The sequence below is a fragment of the Poecilia latipinna genome, unplaced genomic scaffold (genome assembly GCF_001443285.1).
Source record: "Poecilia latipinna isolate Pla-1442-1.1 unplaced genomic scaffold, P_latipinna-1.0 Scaffold1254, whole genome shotgun sequence".
Lineage (NCBI taxonomy): Eukaryota > Metazoa > Chordata > Actinopteri > Cyprinodontiformes > Poeciliidae > Poecilia > Poecilia latipinna.
Window position 1 is genome coordinate 82,620 of NW_015113870.1, and position 21,248 is coordinate 103,867.

The 21,248-nt window shown below is 38.3% G+C and overlaps 2 protein-coding genes across 3 annotated transcripts; both read right to left on the reverse strand.

The window, feature by feature from the left end:
• Nucleotides 1-312: 312 nt before the first annotated feature.
• On the reverse strand, nucleotides 313-13,900 carry trpc4apa (transient receptor potential cation channel, subfamily C, member 4 associated protein a). The gene is made up of 18 exons (XM_015054498.1): nucleotides 13,738-13,900; nucleotides 10,069-10,197; nucleotides 9,832-9,948; nucleotides 9,668-9,725; nucleotides 9,517-9,572; nucleotides 9,252-9,380; nucleotides 7,948-8,149; nucleotides 7,673-7,858; nucleotides 7,071-7,213; nucleotides 6,863-6,994; nucleotides 6,698-6,756; nucleotides 6,424-6,609; nucleotides 6,249-6,339; nucleotides 5,990-6,130; nucleotides 4,897-5,008; nucleotides 4,652-4,764; nucleotides 4,341-4,547; nucleotides 313-1,497 (listed from the first exon to the last, which is right to left on the reverse strand). Exons 1-18 carry the CDS (start codon nucleotides 13,861-13,863, stop codon nucleotides 1,360-1,362), a joined length of 2,325 nt encoding a protein of 774 aa, XP_014909984.1. The 5' UTR covers nucleotides 13,864-13,900; the 3' UTR covers nucleotides 313-1,359.
• A 1,789-nt stretch (nucleotides 13,901-15,689) lies between these two features.
• On the reverse strand, nucleotides 15,690-20,826 carry LOC106961030 (src-like-adapter 2). 2 transcript variants are annotated; one of them, XM_015054503.1, is made up of 8 exons: nucleotides 20,290-20,826; nucleotides 19,732-19,807; nucleotides 19,528-19,627; nucleotides 19,363-19,449; nucleotides 18,927-19,030; nucleotides 17,294-17,446; nucleotides 17,086-17,206; nucleotides 15,690-16,262 (listed from the first exon to the last, which is right to left on the reverse strand). In XM_015054503.1, exons 2-8 carry the CDS (start codon nucleotides 19,802-19,804, stop codon nucleotides 16,139-16,141), a joined length of 762 nt encoding a protein of 253 aa, XP_014909989.1. In that variant the 5' UTR covers nucleotides 19,805-19,807; nucleotides 20,290-20,826; the 3' UTR covers nucleotides 15,690-16,138. The 2 variants fall into 2 exon arrangements, with proteins under 2 accessions (XP_014909989.1, XP_014909988.1); XM_015054502.1 differs by having other exon boundaries at nucleotides 19,732-19,811; nucleotides 20,290-20,824.
• Between the last annotated feature and the right edge of the window lie 422 nt (nucleotides 20,827-21,248).

The window sequence follows — 21,248 nt, forward strand, 5'->3', positions numbered from 1 at the left end:
AATACGACTACTTTGTGTTGCACTCAACATTCTCCAAGACAAGAAAATTACATCAGCAATAGTTTGACCCAGAATAAAAATAAAAAGAAATTTGACTGAAGAGTTAATGGGGAGATGGATACTTCAGCAAGGCAGTGAGTAGGAGAGTTTAGCTTTGAAGATAAAATGGATCCCGGTGAAGAACAGCAGAAGGTTTATAGCCATGTCATGATTGGAAATAAATCTGGACTCCTGCAGTCCAGAACAAACCGACCCAAAATAAACCGGGTTTTAGTGAAGCCAGATAGACGAGCCTGAAGGAAGAGTCTTCTCTGAATACTAGCACCTGCATAGTTTATTCTCTTTCTAAAGCATCTCTCACAACATTGAAACAATTTGTTAGAGAATGGGAACATTTTAATGAACAAATGAGTTAATATATATATATATATATATTAAACAATAAAAACAATTATTCTGTGCAATGTTTTATTCTACAGTTTATCCAGAGTTAAAAGCCATTGATAAAAACAAAAAAAAAGAAACCTGGAAAAGGGAAGAAAAAAAAAGGAAGAATACAAATAAAATAACCATGAGTCCCTGGGTGAAGCTTCTGAAGCCACAAAGAGAATGAGTTTTCTTAAGCAAGAGGAATCCTGTAAGATATGAGAACCAGGCCATCTTGCTGATTAAATGGGCCGAGTAGAGCCAGAAAGCACCGACCAAAGACAGCCACGTAGTAAAACAGGGCCAGAGAACAGGAAGATGAGAAGTCCCCCCCCCAGAACCCCTGCAAACGCTGAACCATTAGCATTTTGTTCACCTCGGGCGAGGCAGTGGTGTGGCATGAAGTCAAAGTAGTGAGTGAGGCTGGTGACGACACACCACCGCCCTGCACACGTAGACTCAATCTGTGCCGAGTTTCAAAATCAAGTCCATGTGAAAAGAAACTGTTTTGTTTTTTTTGTTCTTATTTTTTTTCTTTTTACATATAATTTGTTCATTCATACTTTTCCATAGAATTCTGTATAGGCTATATAAAAGGCTCTATCTGAATTTCACATAAAGCAAACAACCAATGCGGGTGTCGTTTTTCCAAAGTCTATTTCCAAGGTCTGTTAGACTGCTGGGAAAGGGGGCCCTGCAGCTTTAAGTTCTCCTTTCCAAAAAAACCAAAAAAACAAAAAGCATTTTAACTTTGTGAGAAGATGACAGTCAGTCGAACTCCATCATCTGCTCTCAAATGTGATGACGGCCTCCATGCGAAGGTACGGACAGCAGACGGGTGAGTCTTTAGATCCTGAACGCAGTCACAAAAACATCTGGAGGGGTCTGAACCACGGGCCCCCTTAGCCCCCCAGCGCCTAAGCCGCCGGAGGGTCAATCTTCCAGCAGGTCCCTGTCCAGATCCATGAAGGGCTCGTCAATGTAACTCACAATGGCACAGCGAGAAGTTCTGTCAGAGCCCAGAAGTACTGACACCGTCTCCTTCCAGTAGCTGAACGGGATGCAGGAGCTCTGAGGGAGAGGAAGCAGAGAATATTTACTTCTGTTTGTTCTACAGCCTTAAATAGGGAGGTAATTTTGTTGAGCTGGAACGGTTAAAACTAAATTAGCTGCTGCTAAACATCAATCTTATGTTTAAGACGAACAGTGTTACTCTGAAAGGGTCATTGATCATTTTCTGCCACTTGGGGGCAGCAGTAAGATAGAAAAGTCCACAAGAGAGCCATCTTTTTTTTTTCCCTTTAAGATTATTTTTTGATTATTATTATTGTTGTTGTTACAGAAACATGTATAAAAGTAAATAAATGGCTCCTTTCAATTTTTACATCCAGTTCATCCTGGCAAAATTAGCATTCGGTCACAATCCTGTAATTACTTTGACTTTTTCTAAACATAACATTTTTATCACAGCATTAACTCCTGGGTTGATCTTTAAGGGTGTCCAAACTTTTCAAACAGTGGACCAGATTTAAATTCTGTATTTATTTAGTACAATTCTCATTCACCATCATGTTTCATTTTCTTGTTTTCTGTATTTATAACTACAGAATATGAAAAAATAAGTTAAAAAAAAAAACTGAACTAAGATTGAAATAAAATGGCAAGTTAAATAATAGAGATAATCTAAAAGTTATACTGTCCTACTATTTGTGTTACAATTTTTAGATGCAATATTTGGTTGGCATATTAATTACTTTAACCATTTATTTCTTTCAATATCTATTACCAATTTTGGCAGCATCAGTACTCCGTTCCTGACTTCAGTACAGAAAATATGAAACTAACAAAAAACAAACAAAACGGAAAGAAAAAAACAAGGAAAAAAAATAAAAATAAATAATAAATCGACATTTTTAGGTGTGGCAGAGGGCTAAAAATACCAACGGTAAATGAGGAATATTAATGTGGAAAAAGTAATTAAAAAGAGACCTGGATCTACTCCAAGGTGTTAGCTTGGTCCAATAAAAACATTTTTAATGATCAATCAGCTACACTACAACTTACTCATCATGCAATTTGCAAGATCAACTTTAAAAAAAAAATTACTCAAGTTGAATTGCGTTTTGAGTGATTATCAACAAGTCAGATCAAAACAGAGAAAATCTAACCAAAGACTTCAGCAAAACCGGACTTCATCAGATTGTAGGTGTTCATGTTGAGTCACATTTATTTTTTAGAGATGTGTAGTTGTACTGAAGAAACTACTGATGGGACTAAATATTTGTCACTGAAGAGAAAAGCGATATTGTAGAGTCTGAGATGTCAGTAAGGAGTAAATGAACACATTACTAGTGTAGATCATGCAGTGTGTTAATTTACTGCAATTTATTTTTGTGTTGAAAAAAAAAAATTATTTAAAGCAACTGAGTTTTTAACTATATGAATGGCATTAAAGCCTAACTTAAGTAAAACAAGTAAATACAAAAAAAATCTACACACATTTGGACAAAACATTTATTAGTCTAAACTAGCAGGCTAGTTTAGCCCACACAAAGATCCGACTTGTGAATGAGTTTCTTATGTCTTAAATTAATGGCACCAATGTCATACTCTCTTTTCAACCTAAGGGACTTGTTTTAGTTTTGTTCAAATGTGTGGAGAATTTTTTAGCCAACTACAAAAAAAAAAAAAAAAAAGACCACTATTTACAAGTGGTAGGAGTTGTAAATAGAAAAAGAACATGTTCTGTTTGTCCATTTAGTCCTCTAAGTTTAGACTTATAAATTCAGTGTTGCAACTAATACTAAACTTTTTAAAGTAATGTTTTTTGGTATCTGGCTGCTGACAGGCTGCTAAAATCAAACCGAATTGTGATAAATTGCACTTAAATTTTCCTTTCAGTTTGTGGCTAAAATCTGCTTATGAAGTCACTTAAACTAATTTTTAACAATCAAACCTAAATCTGCCACGTCAGGAAATCAAAAATAGTAATTCGTCATAAACCTGACTAATTATGATTCCTCCGATGATCTTCTGGTGTGACACTAGAAGTATTTGTTGTATTTAGGGCTGTCACAGTAACCAATGTTTCTGGACAATTAATCGTCTCAGGAGTCATCGTGATAGACGATAATATTGTTTTGAGACAATTTGCCAGTAATATGATGATAATAATGAAAGAACACGTTCTGAAAGAGCAATAAACTTTAAATTCTAATTTAACACTGGAAGATATTTTAAATATCCAAAATAAATCAACAAAACAACAGAAACAACTAGTAAAATTAATTATGAAGACTCTGGAAATAAAATTATCCTTCAAAAAAGGTTTAGTTGAGACCAAACCTCCAGACTGAAGACTTTTATCATCCATTTTTTGATAGATAAAAATGATAAATCATGAAATTGGAAATTGAGTTTGTTTTAATTTATCATGCAATTAATTGATTTACTGATTATTGTGCCATGTTGCATCGTGTTTTGTTTGTGTACTTGTGCTTGTAGATGTGTCTATCAAAGCCAGCCTGTTAGAAAGCAACTTTTCAGACTGACAATTGCACAAGTGGTCTGTCTGAGCGTTTTTGGCTGATTTATCTAACAGCTGGAAACCACAAGAAGCTCTCAATGAGTAAAAGTACGAGCATCAGGTTGGTTTGCTTAAAATGGAAAACTGAACCAGAGTTTCCACTGACTCTATAAACTCCTTATTCTTGCTGTGTTAAGCTTTTGGTTAAAACTGTTGGTAATGAATTTCAGGGCATACATTTTAACCAACAAGCTTGCATTGCATTTCCATTTTGGGATTATTTTGAATGGTTGACAAAAAAAAAAAACAGACAACTGATCTTGATACGACATGGAAAAAAGTGAATTTACGCTAATAACTCGTGGTTTAACTGCGTTCAGGGACTCACGTTCTCCAGACATGTGCTATCCTTGTCCTTGTTGAGGTAGTGGCGTTGCCAGAAGCGCAGCAGGTTGTGGAAGTTGTTCAGCAGGCAGCCGGGGTATTTCTCCGTGTACTCCTTCTCCCGCAGGGCGTTGAGATAGAAGGGCAGCTTCGCCTTTCGTCTGGCCAACATCAAGATCACCAAACTGGTATTTAAACAGCTCACGTTCTCCTGCAGAAAGAAAGAGAGGTGGGGTGGGGGGTCACATGACTCAGTGTCCAGCAGGTTCGCCTGTTTCTGTACGCACACACACCGCAGTGAAAGCAAACCCCCACCTGTGTAAGTGTTTGTACGTTGATGATGTTGATGAGTCGGAAGAGGAAGGACAATCTGTTTTCAACTCTGGCCACGTAGGACAGCAGGCAGCACTCAGACAGCACCTCCATAACTGATGAGGACAGAAAAATCACTGATTTATTCATTTATTTTTTTACTCAAAAAAAGCTACCAACTATTTTCTGATCATATTACGGAATCAAACCATAATCAAAATTTGGCCTTCCTGAAAGACTTGTTTTACCTTTGACATCTTCGGTCTGGCTTTCAAAGCGGTCCAGTGAGAGGACGATGCAGCGCACCAGCATGTTGGAGTCCACCAAGGAGCTGTTGATCTGAGTCAGGAAGGCCTGAAACTAAAACAGTTTGAGGTTCAATCAGCTGTGACGTCTTACTGACTGATCAATCAAACGAAGCAGAAGAGTGACACTGAAACAAAACGAGAGAATAAAAGACCTGCAGCTTCAGCTGTGACATTTTGTTGGGTGAAATCAACAAATAGGAATTCATTTTTTAAAACCAAACAAGTACATTTCTGATTCAATTTAAGCGCTAAATGCTAAATCAACAGCTACAGTGGCCATGCAGTAAAGAAAGTCAAAACCATTTTAATTTCTGTGCAGATAAAATGGTTTCTACTGCATATTTTTTTGAATTATATTTATGCCTTGCTAATTCCAAATTTAACTCAAATATTACCTAAATTGTATCAACAACCACAATAAAGAGAAACAATTTATTTTTCTTAGTGTTTATTATTCAACACAAATTACTGAAAATTATTTCGCTGTTTCTGTAAAGTTCTTCAAAATTAGTCTATTTAAAATATTTTTGTAAAAAGAAAAGAATCCAAACTTTGTTTATGATGACATAAATAATGATGACAGTGCAACCTTATAATGAGAACTATAATGTTCCGATCACAGATGCACTAAGACATGCATGGCAGTCCATCTTTAGTGGTTTTGATAGGACTTGTTGATAATTCAGTGGTAAAAAGGTTTTCTTTGCAGCTCCAGTTGATTTGCTAAAGATAAAAACTCAAAAAGACTCACTCTCCTCCTTCATAAACAAAGTGTTGTCCTTGAAAAATTTATTTATTTTATGGTAAATGCCACATGTACCAATGTCTCTCCCTCAACACAGTCGGCCACATCAGAGAGATGGTGAGCTACACTCTCTCTGTTACTATGGAGACCTGTGTAATGGCTGATTAGTAGAAGAACAGAGAAGTCACACACAAATCAAAAAATATATCAACAGATGGTGTCACAATCTTTGTACTCTGTAAGATCGTGCGTATGATCTAACATTTTTATATCGGAGTGTTTTCATACCTTCTCTGGAGTGTTGACGTATTTGTTGAACCTTTTAAAAGCATCGATGTTGAACTTCATGAGCTCCCCCAGCAGATCAAAGTAGCTCTGAAGGACGTCTCGAGACGTACAGCCGCTGTCTATGATGCAGAGCAGGATGTGCTGTCGGAGGATCGAAGCACAAAATGAGCAGCGACTCGTTAAAATGACCAAAGTGGAAAAAAAACTTTTTTGTTTTTCTTTAACATGAATTTATTCCTGCAGGACAAACGTGCTCTACCTCTAGGAGCCCTCGCTTTAGGAGGAACATTTGGTCTGCGTAAGATGTTGCTCCTCTGAGAAAACTTTCCACTGCCCTTGCCTGCCAGAACCTAAACAAACAGGAAAAACAACACGGTTTAGTTCAATGTGCTTTCTGGATTAGGATTACAGTGACAATGATATATAATCTGAACCTAAAGGATGAGTCGGGCGGTTCCCTCTTCATGACGGTGAGGAGACGCGTGAGGAGACCCTTCTTTCCATCACAAACTAAGCTTCTGTCTGTGTTGACTAGAGCTTCCACCTCTGGGATGTTGGCCTTCATGGAGATGGCACTCAGTTCGTTCAGCTCCTGGTTGTTGAGCAAGAGGTACTTGTTCCTGAAAGATGGAGAGCAGATTCTTAAAAAAACAAGACACCAAAACGCTAAACATCAGCACAAAAGCAGGTGAATTTCAGGACACGTACTCATGGTGATCGCTGAAACTCTGGAGTAGCCGCAGGAATTGGATTTTAAAGGATATCTCCTGCACAACAAGGAACATGGTTTTTTTTTGGACAGGTGAAATAAATGTTCACATTCTTTGAAGATTTTCACTTCTCAGTGAAAGCAGAAGGTGAAGAGGTTCATACTGGGCTGCAGTCGCAGTTCTCATTCTGGCCGTGCACCACGTGATTGGACGCGGTGTACTTCCTCCAGATGAGCTTGTCGAACAGGTTGTTGAGCCCCGGGATGAGACGGAACTCGGCCAGCATCTTGTGGACCTACGAAAACGACGAGGAGGAATGAGACAAGACTCGGCCGCGGTGAGGAGCGCGACTCCGGACGCCAGAGCGGTACCTGGTTCCTCTGTCGGCCCATCAGGAGGACGCAGAGCACATACAGAACCTCCACCTTGTACATGATCTCGTGGACGGTCTTCATGGACTGGGGCAGCCTGTGTCTCAGAGGGCTGGTGGCCAGAGAACTCTCGTCTGACGACTCTGAAGAGGAAAATGACCTGAAATTCAGACCATCTGAGACTATACACAGGAAAAACTGTTTGTCTCCGTCACAGTGAAAGGGACGCTTTCTACAGAATATGGTCAAAGTGGACATGGTATGTTAAACCTGTTAGGTCTGATTTTCTATAGGCTGGTGTAGTGGCATGAAAAGTGATATCACTAATGTCATTATAATCTGGTTAAACCAAGTCCTTGGGGTTTTTTGGGGGGGTATTTTCAGGGAGGGAAAGGGAAAAAAAGTTTAGAAAATATGAAAATATCAATAAAGCTTAAAAAATGTGCAACTTTGACAGCAACTTTCTGAAAAAGGTGCCATAAAATTAGTAATAATCACAAGAAAAAGATTCTAGAGGGACTGAACTGAAGCCGGAAAACAAAATAGCAGATGAGTAAAAAAATAAAAAATCCAGATTTTTCCAAAAATGTCTAAAATCTCACCAGTGCTGCTCTGCTCAGCCTCTTCAGTGGCCATCTGCATGAGCGCGTCAAGCACCAGAGCGTTGTCCAGCCAGGTGTACCAGTCCTCCAACTCCTGCAGGAAGTTTGCTCCTGTGGCTTCAGACACTTTTCTAGTGGCTAACTTACACAGCCGCTCAATGAAGCCCGGGATGTTCAGTAGAGTCACTGTGAAACGAACAGAGATCAGGAACCAATCAGGGGTTTTTATTTTTCTCTCAGACCAATCTGATATCTATACATAAAATCCAACCAACCCTGGTTGACCTCGGCGCGGGACGGGCTGGCGTTGCGCTTCTGCTGAGCGTTTTTGGCCAGCAGAGTGTGCTTGTCGTCGTTCCCTATATCCGGTTCTGAGATGGTGACGGACAGGATGCGGCAGAAGTTGGCCAGCTGCTGCTGGTCGAAGCTTTGGACCAGACCTGAGAGGTTGGGGATTCCTTCCAACTGGATCATCTCCTTAAAGACGTAAACGGATGTGTTGTCGTCAAATTCACACGGAGCGCATTTTACTGGATAACATCCCACGTTTACTGACAGATCTGGCTGAGTGAGGAGATCTAGGTCTGGAGTTTTTTGCTGATTCATGGTGTTTCATCGTTTTGGTCAACCGAACCAGAGACTCGTTACCAGAAACCGTCATGGAGGACATTTTCATTGCTTCAGTAAGGCCAACAATTCAGTGTTACAACGTTAGATTATTATGCAAGCGGACCAATGATCGTTCTGGTTTCAATCTAACAGTATAAAGACACAACTAAAATTTATTGAATATAAAACTATTCAGACAATTTCCACTTCTTCAAAAATTGTATTCAAAAACATTCATTAGGGGTTTTTTTTCTCCAAAGTCATTTGTTTACGTCAGGATATAAAATGCAAAAAATATGACAAAATTAATGGTTTATAATAAAGTGATTTAAACATATTGTTGCAAAATTAACTGATACCCGAGCATGAAAAACATTTTTACTATGTTTTATTCTTTAAAAAATTTATCAAGGTCTTAAAAAAATTATATTGCACTTCTTTATAATCTTTTTAGGTATTTATACTGGGACTTGGTTGTATTTTCTCAATTTACAACAGAACTCAGTTTCCCTGCCAGTCATTTATAGGTCTAGTCAAATCCCCAAGTCCCAGTTGTTTCCAGGGCTAAGCGGTTGCTGAATACAATCTAAACAATGTTTGTGAGGCTAAACCACATTGTTTCAGAAAAAGTTTACATTACATGTAGTGAAACTAGAAACACAGAAAAACAGTGAATGTGTTTGCTGAGTTATTTCAAACAATGTGGTTGATGACATTTTTCTCTGCTTGGTGAGAAGAATTTTTTTTTTAATCAATCTCTAAAATAAAAACTGGGGAAAAAAAATCCTGCATTTTAACTCGTTGCTATATAATGCAGGTTTTAAATGTAAAGCCTGTAATTTACCTTGTATGATCACTACATATAACATGTTATAACATAAGAAGAGAACTAAAAATCAATCCCTCAGCCCTGGTGCTTCCAGAGTCCCATAAACCAAATCTACAGGTTCAACCTGAGCGCACTGCTCACCTTTTTCACTCCAAGAATGTCTTCAATGAGTGTCGCCGTCTGCAGGAACGTCTTCTTGTTTGTCATCAGAGTGAAGAGAAACAGAACAAAGTCGTCCCTGGCTGCCAGGCTCTTCGTCACTCCCTCCGTCTGCAGTCAGAAATCAAATAACTTCACTACAAATGACTCATCAGAAACAAGAAAATATTCTTCGAAATAAACTGCATGAAAGCTTGAAGCACCACCGCTTTTGTCTTAAGTTAAAAAAATGTAATTGAACACTTACACATATACAACAGTTGTAGAGAACACTAAGGCAGTCTTTGACCAGCTCATCATTCACTGTAGAAGTAAAGGAACAGATGTTAGCAGGGATTTATTTGGTAAAAGAGAAAACAAAATGAGAAAGATGACAATTTGATGTTATTCTTACTCACTTTTGGGTTTCTTCTTCTGCATAGTTAGTGTGGGTCTCATTAAGATTTCCACAAGCAGCTGCCAAAGAAACAGAACATTTGGACGTCAGAAATAGACTACAGCTTCCACTTTAAAATAAAATAAAAAAAAAAAAAAAGAAATTGAAGAAACTCTTAAAACTTACATCGACTCCACCGAACAGGTCAAAGGTGTAGGTGTTGGGGAAGGTGGATTCCTGAGCTTTTGTCCTGTCTTCTGTGACAAAAGACATGGCCTCCACCGAGAGCTGTGATGATAAGCTCTGGAAAAGAAAAAAAAAAAGAAAGGGCTGATTAGCATAAAATCCCTAATAACCAGGTTGGGAATCACTGAAGAGGATGAAACACCACCATGACGGTGAGCCGAGAGCGACGCTGTGTACCTTGAGATAGCCGTGAGCGTGGGAGAGGTCGCTGTTGGGGTGGCTGCTCTCGTGGAGCTTCTGGAGCAGGTCGGGGATGCCATGCCACTTAGCAGGTTTATCTCTCTCCTGAAGCAAGCCTCCAGGGAGCTGCAACGTACCAGAGTGGCCGGTCAATAAAACACACGCAGACCCACACAGGCAAAACACTTCAAAACAAATGACACGCTGCAAGTAAAACTACTTTCAGTCATGCGATTCAAACTGTGTATACAAAGAATAAAGACTTTAGCTGTACAAGTGACCACTGGAGCAGAGAAAATGAAGGGAAAAAACTAAATATGGCAAAATTTAAAAGTATCTTACACAGTTTGATGTTTGTCTACGATGTGGTACCAAGTGTGTGTTGCATTTAATGACGTTTCCAGCAGAAAACTGGCTGCTTGTTTTGGGATGCATCACTTTGAACTGGGGATTTATCGTTGTCATGGTACATTTTGGTTATTGATGATAAATAAAAAAATTAAAAAAACAAGACTGACAACATGATCTGAAATGTTATTTTTGCTTTTGTCCTCCACTGTTTGTTCCACATGAACTTCAATAAATATCAATAAATGTGAATATGATATACAGTTAACCAAAAATAAATACTAAATAGTAATATAATAATACTAAAATTATGATGAGATTCTTTCTAAGTTCATATCGCTCACCCTGACACTGAACATCAATGAAAGACAATTAATCCTCTTTGAATCACTTAATAAAATAATCGCCAACTAATTCAATTAGCTGGAGAATACAGCTTCAGTAAAAGGCCATTTGCTGAAAGAACGGCACAATCAACCCAGGAATTATTCAAAAATGCACAATAAATTTATACTTTTGCACTCAAGACAAAAAAAACAAAAAAAGAACAAAACAAAAAAAAAAAACACTGGTCTACAAATTTACTTTATCCAGGACAAAAAAAGTCATTTACTAAGCATTTGTTTCTACACAATTATTTTTTGAAGTTCATTTTTTGAAGTTCATCTAAAAAAGCTGTAAACTGACTGATGTTAAGTCGAGCAGAAAGGCCTGAGCTTCTCACATTTTGATGTTTGTATTTTTTTTAGCTGCAGATGAATCCTTTGATGCAGACAATCGGTCCATTTTAGGCAATTAAATATTTTGTCCAAATGTCATTTTAAAAAAGGAATTCATCAATTACTTATTTGCATCTTTTAATCTAGATATTGTTTGAAAAAGGTTTGAGTGGTTAAATGAAGTATTTGTGGAACATACACATTTTTTTTTGTTTAATTGTCAGAATAATCGATAGAGCAATCGATGACTAATCGTTAGTTGCAGCCCTAGTGCAACAGAGAAAACCAGAGCTCAGTTATACTTTGCAGAGGAAGCCATCATTATTGTTAATTTTTCTTCAAATGACTTTGAAGTTTAGAGGATTATTGCATAAACCTGATTTAGACTGTGGAAAGTTGTAAAGAATCAGGAAATAATCACATTTTACTCGCTTTTTTATTTGAAGGGACGGGACACTGAAAATAAACCTTCTGGGTTCAAGATCCGGATATCTTTGTAAGCAGCTGTGAGCGAGCCCCAGGTTTCTCTGTTATCGTTTTAATCTGGAATCTGCATCCGTTTATCTGCTGACTTTTACAAACTTTAGACACACTAAGGTCAGGACCAACGTGAACAGTTGGAAGCAGCGGATCGCTTGTGCATAAATGCACAGAGGAGGTGAAGGTTTTCTAAATTAAACCACATTTTTCCACTCGGTAATCAGTAGGAATTTAGTCTGAGCTCACAAAGGAACTGACTAAATCTGGAAACGAACTTGCTGCTTCAAATACTGAAAACTCTTCATACTGGAGATCATTTTTTGGACAGCAGGACTTTTCTTCTGCCATAGTGTTAAAAGCCAAATCAGTATTCTGTCTCAATGTGGCCACTTGTCCTTATGCACGTTTACCAGCTCAGTTAAATACTGCATGTAATAATCTTCCTTTAACATCAACTTTGCCTGTTCACACCAAGAATAAAAATTGAAACTACCCTCCATCGGTGGACATTCACCCAAACCCAATGCATAGACAGTCATGTGGTCATATGATGTAAACGGCATTGAAATGCGTATCGCCAAAACCACAATCATCATCATGTGTTTTTATGACTGGTTTCCATGCCAACAACAACAACGAAACAAAACAAAACAAAAAAGCAGCTAAATATTAGGGTTATATGCTTTAATGCACAAATGTAGCGACGTATTTTATTCAGAAAGATAAATTCCTTCAATTAAACACCAAATAAATCATTTTATTGTTTCCATTACTGACAAAAAATAAAGGGAACCTTTACCATTGTGTTCAAAATGTGACTTTGATTTTAATAAAGAATTAAAAAATATTGATGGTTTTATTGAAATAGCTATTCAATATTTACAGTATTCTAGTCTAAAATATCTGTCTCTCCCCTTTGTTTTTCCTCCCCATTTTTTTATTAGTATGAGATCGCAATTAGTTTGTAATTATTGTGAAAGGTGCAGGTTTTTATAAGGTTTTTCTTCTTTCTGCTCCTTTTCACTCATGTAGATGAATTGTTGTTACAAGACAATGTTTTTGTACATTGGTGATGGAATGTGTTTTGTTGAGTGAATAAACCGATTGATTGATTAGTATTTGACATTTAAGATGTCATATAGTTCAAATTTTGTATCTAAAGTGCAACTAACTCCTAAATAAAATGTTTATTGCTGATAAACTGAATATATTATTTAGAGTTCTTTTTAAGAGATGATGCAAATATCTCACGGGATACTTTTTAAATTGAATAATTAGCATATTCAGTGGAAACATTTTTGTAATTCTAATACAGATTTTTTTTTTGGGGGGGGGGGGGGGTTTTGTCGCGTCAAATTAGCTCCCAATTCAATTTTGACAGTTGAGAGGCTAACGCAGTTACCAGGACAATCGAAACCATTCGAGCTAACCAACTCATCAAATGAACTCTTCAAAGTAAACGATATCTAGTAAATTTCTGTCAACTTGTGAAAACGACAGATAAGCGTGTCAACGTGCCCAGGCAGCTGCTCTGCCCTATCCATTTATGGAAACGGTAGTTATTGTGGTTGCTGCGTGGTTACGTAATCACCTGAGCTGTTGAACTACCTTAGCTAACCAGATGTACTTAGCCCGCTGGCTAACATTACCAGCTACAACTACCGTCAGTGACGAATTTAAAATCATATATTAAATAAAGCGGAGCTTTTTAGCAACAATTGGATCTTAGAGCACAAAACAAGGGTTAATCTAAACATCTTGACTTATTAGATGATATCGCATTAACGTAGCCCTAGATGCTAAGCTAACGTGGAGCTAACAACAAAAGATGCATTTCATGCGGAGCTTTTCCATTTGCACTGGTATCAATATTTGTCCAACTACATGTGATAGAATGCTATTCCAATGCAAAGTCATATATATTATTTTGCCTCTAAATATACTCTGAAACGTTCTGCCTAATTGGCAAAATACACTCGGACATTGACGGAAAACCTCCCCAGCTAACTCTCCGGGATAACCTCTTCATTTTCAGGCTTGACTCCAAGCGCAAGTCCCCGGTCTCACTCGCCTAACTTTAGAATGCGTTCACAAATGATAGAGGTGTCGTTTCTCTTACCTGTGTTCCTCGGCTGAAACCTTTCCCGGTTATTTTACTAGACGTTAACTTTGTGACTATATTACTGTTGCAATTTCTTCGTTTTCTTCCACTACTAGAGAACTCAGACCCCAGAAGCGTCGCCATTATTTCTTCTTCCTGAACCCAACTGTTTGGGCAGGAAGTGGAAAGCTTTAATAAAATAGAAAAATGAGGAGTGGCGCGCCATCTGGTGGTAGCGAAATTGACATTACACGTTTAGTTTCATAGTGTATTTTCGTTACAGTATTTGCTTTGTTCAGTAAAGTGCTAATTAACTTAAATTCTCAAATACTTTATTGATCCCAAAACGAACTTAAATATAAATTTTAAAAAATGACAATTAAATTATGTCAGTGGCCCCACAATTTTTTCAGGTTTTAAACCTCAAAATAAGTCATAAAAAACAGAGTAACAAAGGTTAAAAAAAAAAATCTCAAAAATTTGTCTTTAAATAAATTGGGAAAGCCCAGATGATGTGATGCTTCATAAGTTTATGATAGGATAATTCACCACATTTGAATATGGTGACACTGTTGATATATTTTGAAGAACCCCATAAGCAACATGGGGGAAAAATAAAATAAAACAGATCATGACTGTACATTTTAGCAATGGTGACCAAAATTAGCTTTGGAGGAAAAGAGCCAAGCTCGCTAGCCTGAGAACATAATTCCCAACTGTGATGTACGGGGGTGGCAGCATCATGCTGTGTGGGTGTTTTGCTGCTTGAGAAACTACTGGTATGAGAAGAAACAATACATATCAAACCAACATTTGCCACACTGTTGGTACCTGGGAACAAATGGATCTTTAAAAGACAAGTTCTATCGGAAAGTCACCAAATTAAAATTAAGAGGCTGAAAGGCAACAACATCAATGTTTTGGTGAGGTCATCACAAAATCCTGATCTCAGTACCGTAAAAACATGCAGGCAGAGCTGAACAAACTTATTGTTTCACTAATTATGACAGGAAGAATGGGACAAAATTTGAGAAAACATTTGTGAAAAGCTTGAAATACTTTATCTGAGTCACACAGTTTAAAAATCATTTCCACCAAATACTAAGGAAATGTTTAAAAATTCTGAATTTAGCAATAATATTATTCTATAGCTGCTCTGCTATTAACAATAGAAACCCAAAACAAACGATCTGTTTGTTGTGATTAAATTTTTTGACAAATAGAGAGTTGTGTGGTGCAATAAAATATTGGAGCTCAAACATTAAATGTGGTATTCCACAAGGCTCAGTATCAGAACCTAAACTTTTTAATTTATACAATGATATTTGTGAAGAGGGATTTTATTTGCCAAAGAGAGACAAAGTGACATTTTTATTGCTCATGTTTTTCTTCTTTTTTTTTACAGACTTTGCTGATGTTTTATGGTAGATGATTTATTTTATAAGTGCTGGACTTTTGTGTACTTTTACTTTCAAATTTTCTTGAGTTTGAATTGGTGAAGCAAATATCAATACGTATGGTGTAATACAATGAACAAAATAACATTGATCAGGGAAATTATCATTTTTGTTCTTAACTTCTAGAAGCAGTGGCAAAACTAGAAAATGTTCATGGGGGTGACGGGCTGGGACCGTAACTCACTCAGGGGGCCCAACAACTGATCGGCACCAGAGCCACAACAGAGCACAACATCTGAATTTTCAAAATAGTTAATAATTAATCTTACTATATCAATAAATATAAGTTTATTGGTTTCATCACTGCTGCCACCACCTGTTTTGGAAGGGAACTGCTTGTTGCTCTGCTCATGAGAGACTCACCTGAATTAACCAATCACTTCACAGAGATGGCCGCAAAGGTGGCCAATGGTTGCCCTGGCCACACCCTGGCTCATATATTGACTTGTTAGTCTCCAAACCCAAACTTTGGAACCCTTAAACTAAATCATATGAAATAAAAAACCTCCAAACTCTTGTAAATATGTGGTTTTATTGGTGTAAATTATTTATTGGTAGCGTATAGATTATATTAGTTTCAAATAACAAGACAACAGCGACAACATTCAGATACAATCAGATTGCTGTAATGTTAACAGACAATATTAAGTTAAAATCTTCATAAATTAGGTGAAACATTCATCGCCTCTTTGCAGCCGACATCCTCTCCCTCTGTGCTTCGTCCGCCTTCCACTAGAAATGGCCGACAGTTTGACTTGTCTCTGAGCGGTGTAGTGCCTCTGCCTCGCTTCTGTTCCTGGACCAATCCTCAGAGACGGCGTTTGGGCGTGCAGAGAACTTCCTTCAGGGGTTTGCTCAAGCTTGCAGCAACCCCAGAGCAGTAATTCCCTCCACTCTTTTTGTTTAACTTCATTTTTTTTGTTTGTTTTTTTTTCCCCAAAACTGACCACACAGGCTTTCCTTCACGTATCCCAGCTGTGATCTTTGCACTCTGTTAACTGGAGGTAGGAGCTGATGGCCTCCCTCAGCCCGTCGCTGACCAAGGAGTTGTCCGACTCGGTTCTCTTTCTCCCGAGGATCACGGACCTATTTCAACGGAACATAACAGAAAAAAGGTTTAGGGGTTTGAATAGCTTCGGTTTTTGCTGCAAAGCAATTATTACAAATAAAAGTAGAACTTCACAGAGTCACAGGAAACTTTCTTCAGACCGAACATGGCGGTGAAGTGTACAAACAGCAACCAGTCAATACAACCACAGCCTTATCTGCCCCGTTGATCATGTTTTCAAACTCCTCTGCATCGGTTCGCTTAGCTCTAAATCACGCAGTACCATAGGACTATAATAGGTCTGTTTTTCATTATAGTTTAATTTTATTTTGCGACTTTTTGTTTGTCTAATTTAGTTAGATTCAGTGTGTGTTTTCTAGTCTCTATCAGTTAAATGCTGCCTAGTTTTGGTTTAGTTTTTAATTAGTCATAGTTTTAGATTTAGTTTTTTCATACTTTGGTTAATTTTTAGATGCTGAATTCAAAAAGGTTTAAATATTATTGTATTTTGATTATGTATAAATTGATTGGGTAATACGATACCATTTTTCTTTTTTTAATTATTCAATTATTGCTGAACAACCAACTGTCTGAATTTGCCACCAGCTGATGTGAACTGTGTGTGTGTGTTGGGGGCTGGGGGGAATCAATTTCTCACCAGTTCGAAAGACTAAGAAATAGATTCATAAACACAAAAACGAAGAATATTATACTTATAATTTCAGTATGTTTTAGTTTTATAAATGCAGAACATGGGTCCAGTTTCAGTTTTCGTTACTTTGCTGGTTTTAATGACCTTGGACTGAACCAATGCATTCTGAGGCAATGCCAGCAAAAACAGCAATCAGTCGGTCCTCTCACCTGCTAATTTCCCTCCAGTTGATGGTCGGCCTCCTGACGGTGGTGGGAACTGGTCTGGGCTCATCCAACCCTTGGATGAAGCAAGGGACCGTCAGTCGACAGCACAGCCCGTCTGGAAGTTCTGTGGAAGGAAGAACGGCGCCGATGTCAGTCAGGTACATTTTGCTGCGACAATGTGAGAAGACAAGACGAGGACCTCAGCACAAACCTGAATAGTGTTGCACCAGGTAATGGAGGGAGGGAAACGTGAGACCTGGAGAAATGTAGACCCAGGAGTTTTCCAGCTGGGAGATGCGGTAGTGCTTCACGGGGTTCAGGTCTGAGGAGCCGGTCCTCCGCAGGATGGAGAGGGAATAGCTGTCTAAATGCAGAAAACACACACAGACACAGCTGTTAAAATACACGTTTGAACTTTTGTACTGTTTTCCCTGGAGTTGAAATCTTTTTGTTGCACTTTTTAAATAAACTATCAAACACATGACTGAGTTCAGTGATAGAAAAAATTGACAAATATTTAGATTCTGCCCCCAGCAGGGCTGGTCAAAAGTTGAATGGAGTCCTGGGCAGAATTTTGGTTTGGGGCCCACTTCCTGTTTATTCACCAGTCACCATTGCACCAATAATATCTATTTAGTATCGTCCACGCTCAATCGTTTCACATTCTGCTTTAATCATATCTTAACTAATTAGGAATCGTTCTGATTCTTTTCTTAAATAGGGTTCTGTTAAAAAGTAATTCTCTTAATTTAAGTTTCTAATCAGCACTTGGCTGGCAGCAAACATTTCATAAAGGTTTGCTGCCACAAAAAGAATATGGAATATACTGTATAAAATGTAAAGATGCTGATTCTAAAAATCAAAAAAAGTTTGTTGTATTCAGTCCCCAAGTTGCTAATCTGGCTGCATTAGCGCTACTCCTATATGAGCTAAGCCGTTTATATTTTCTCTGTCTTCAACAAAAAAAGCAAATATTTCAGTTCTTTCATGTATATGTCTGCATTTTATAAACTGTTGAGTTATTTATTTAAGCAACATGCTAGATTTATGCTGCTGGGACAGAAGTTGTGTAGTTTCACTAGACGTTGTGGGTCAGTTTGTCGGAACAGAGAAACACCAGAAAGAGCTGCTTCTTTTCTGGCGGCCATTTTGAACTATTCGACAACCTGATGAGTCTACACTGAAACTCTTCCACAGGATGAAATGAGAAATAAACAGATAGTAAAATGATGTGGTATGATTATGTTAATGTCAGTGGGTAATGACCAGCTGACATACAAGAACCAGTTTAACTGAAACTAACTAATTACCTTTCAGCTTCTAAGCGGTTAACGCAAGCTAGTGCTAGCTGTGTTCAATATTCACACTTTCACCAAATAATTAGTCATTAGTCAAGTTAAAAGGCTTGACTAAAGACTAAAGTTGAAACCACAAACGTGGTTCAACATAAGGATCCGAGAATTTTAAACATTTCCATTTTGAGAGTTAGTTTTATGATCTAAATTCAACTTTCTTGATAAGTAAACGCAAATTTAAACCAAAGAAGAAAAAAAATCCTACACAGTACTCCATTTGCATAAAGGCCACTCTATGGCAGGCTGAACATTATTTAATGTAACTCATATTCAGTGTACTGAGTCAACAATGCATGTTAAACCAACTCGGGTCTGAATCTATTCGTCTCAGTATCCAACTAGCAAAAATAACCGTAACAGAGCTTTTTTTTAACCTCAAACCTTTTAAAGTTGTACTTTCAAATGAAATACATCGCAGCAGAGGCTATAACATTGAATTACAAGTGTTTAATGTACAGTTTACTATTTAAAAAAAAAAAAAGCTCTAACCTCTGTTTGTCTCTGATTCACGGATCAAAAAGGCTCCAGTCTGGTTGCTGGGATGTTTAAGGAGTTCCTCTGCTTTATACCTGCTGATCCCCGTGTACAGCCACCTGTTGCAAAAAAACAAAAGTGTTACCCACATATTCAACAAGATGAGACTACATTGCAACATTTGATAAATATTTTCAGGTCTGGAAAATCCACTGGAACACCATGACAGAAGATTGACTCCCTCCCCCCCCAGGAGGAGGAGGAGGAGGAGTGAAACTGTTGGAGCCTGTTTGTGTCATCAAAGAGAGCAGACATCTTGTTCCAAACGTCTGTCTCCACCGAGGCGCAGTTCACCTACACAGAACCTCTTCTCACGGAACTCCCCTCTTCTCTTCACTCTGTTCTCTCTGCTTTCTCACACGCACGGCTATGAAATCTTAACGTCACTCACTTGTCTGTCACCTTCGCCGTGTAGTTGGTGGGCACGTAGCTCTCGCGCCCGGTGGTCGTGGATCTCACCATCACAAAATCACCGTCGCTGTGACGTTTGAGAACAGACATCTGTCACTAATCTGCCGTCAAGTCCAGATCGGATGATGTTTGGAGTTACACTTACTCTGAGACTACGGTCAGCCTTTCCCCCATGTGCATGGTCAGTTCTGTGTGCTCAAACGATGGGTAGTCATACAAAGAGACGATCACACTTTCCCGTTGTCCTGCAAGAGATGAGATACAGGCATCGTTGATGTTTTGCTTAATTTATTTAATTTACTTAATTTATTTTTTTTGTCCTCCTGAGTGTTTTGGGAGTGGAGCTTACTTGGCGTCGCAGATCCAGACTGATTTTCAAGGACTGTCTGGTTGCATTGACATCTGGTGTAGCAGGTGCCCATCCTCTACCTGGTTTGGGAAGAAGAGGTAGAAGGAGAACAAGTAGAAGAAGAGGTAGAAGGAGAAGAAGAAGAAAAAGAAGAAGTGGAGAACTTAGTGAGACAATCTGGGAAACATGGAGATTTCATTTTCCTCATCCTACTGATTATTGCTATGACTGTACAGCGAATCGTGGCCACCTATAGGGACTCTACATTTATTGTAAGCAAGCAACAGTCGCGAGGTGACACAGGAAGGCGCCTGACCACAACAAGAAGCCCTGTGATATCCTGTGTTAAATTTCCATGCAGCATGCAAGCGAGGGAACGAGCGAGACGTTGATGCTTCTCGAAGGCTAGAAAAGAGGGAGATTTTCCTCTTATGACACGAAGTGCAAAATGCATTGAAGACAACGCACTTACTGTTCATCTATTTTTCATGAGGAGAATTCAATAATACATGCAATCAAAAACAAAAAGGTAAAAGTGCCCAGCTAAATATAACTTACCCAGTTTGTTTCTTGCTCCAATAATTTATCAAGAGGATGCAGTGATATCCAAGGACAATGCTTGCAGATAAATCCCTATCTTCTGTAAAAAAAATCCTTTAAAGATTGAGTGACGCTGAGCTTTGCCTCTTCTTCTTCTTCTGCTGCTGCTGCTGCTGTGCGCTCTTGGAAGCTGCTGTGTTTTTGCAGCTGTTTCTAACGTGGGCTGACTGAAGAGAGGAGGTCTCCCGCCTCGCCTTTATGTACGACGGCCAGCTTCAGCTTCCTGTGACGTGCGACGCTCGAACATCTGACTCAGAGCGCCTGCAGCGATGCTCTCTATCCAGTGCAGATCTCTGAAACGCACCGCATGTGTATGGAATGAGCCCCTGCGTAAGTGGTGTTTGCACTCGCAGTGCTGTTGTGGTTTGATCTGGTGACATAATTTCAAGGAGAAAAAAAAAGAAATAATAAAAAAGTCATTTGCAGTCGTTGGAATCGAAATGCGGCGGCCAGATTACATGATTCTCCGTCGGCCCACTGAAACCCAGCTGATGATTAAACGGGAAGGTTCTGACTAAAGAGCCTACGAGTCCATGAAGTGATCATTTCTCATCAGTCTAAAGTTCAACATAAACCTGAGATTATAGAAGCTTTAACTATGGAATTCAGATCAATTGATTAGTGGAATGGTAAAGAATATTAAAACTTATTTGTCATATAAAAAACATACATATATGAAAAAATATTACAAATTATATTGAAATATTGATGCAACATATAAAAACAAGAAATCTTAATTTCTAATTTTCTCTAATTGGCAAGAAATCTAAAGCATTGGCACAATAATTAATAAAAACTTTTTGAAAGGTTCTGGAGACTTTTATTTAGCACTAATGAGACAGGAAGTGAGGAAGTCATGTAGTAAGGGGCCTAAATCCCACCCTGGATGGTTATGTGGAGGGCAGTGGTGGAGAAAG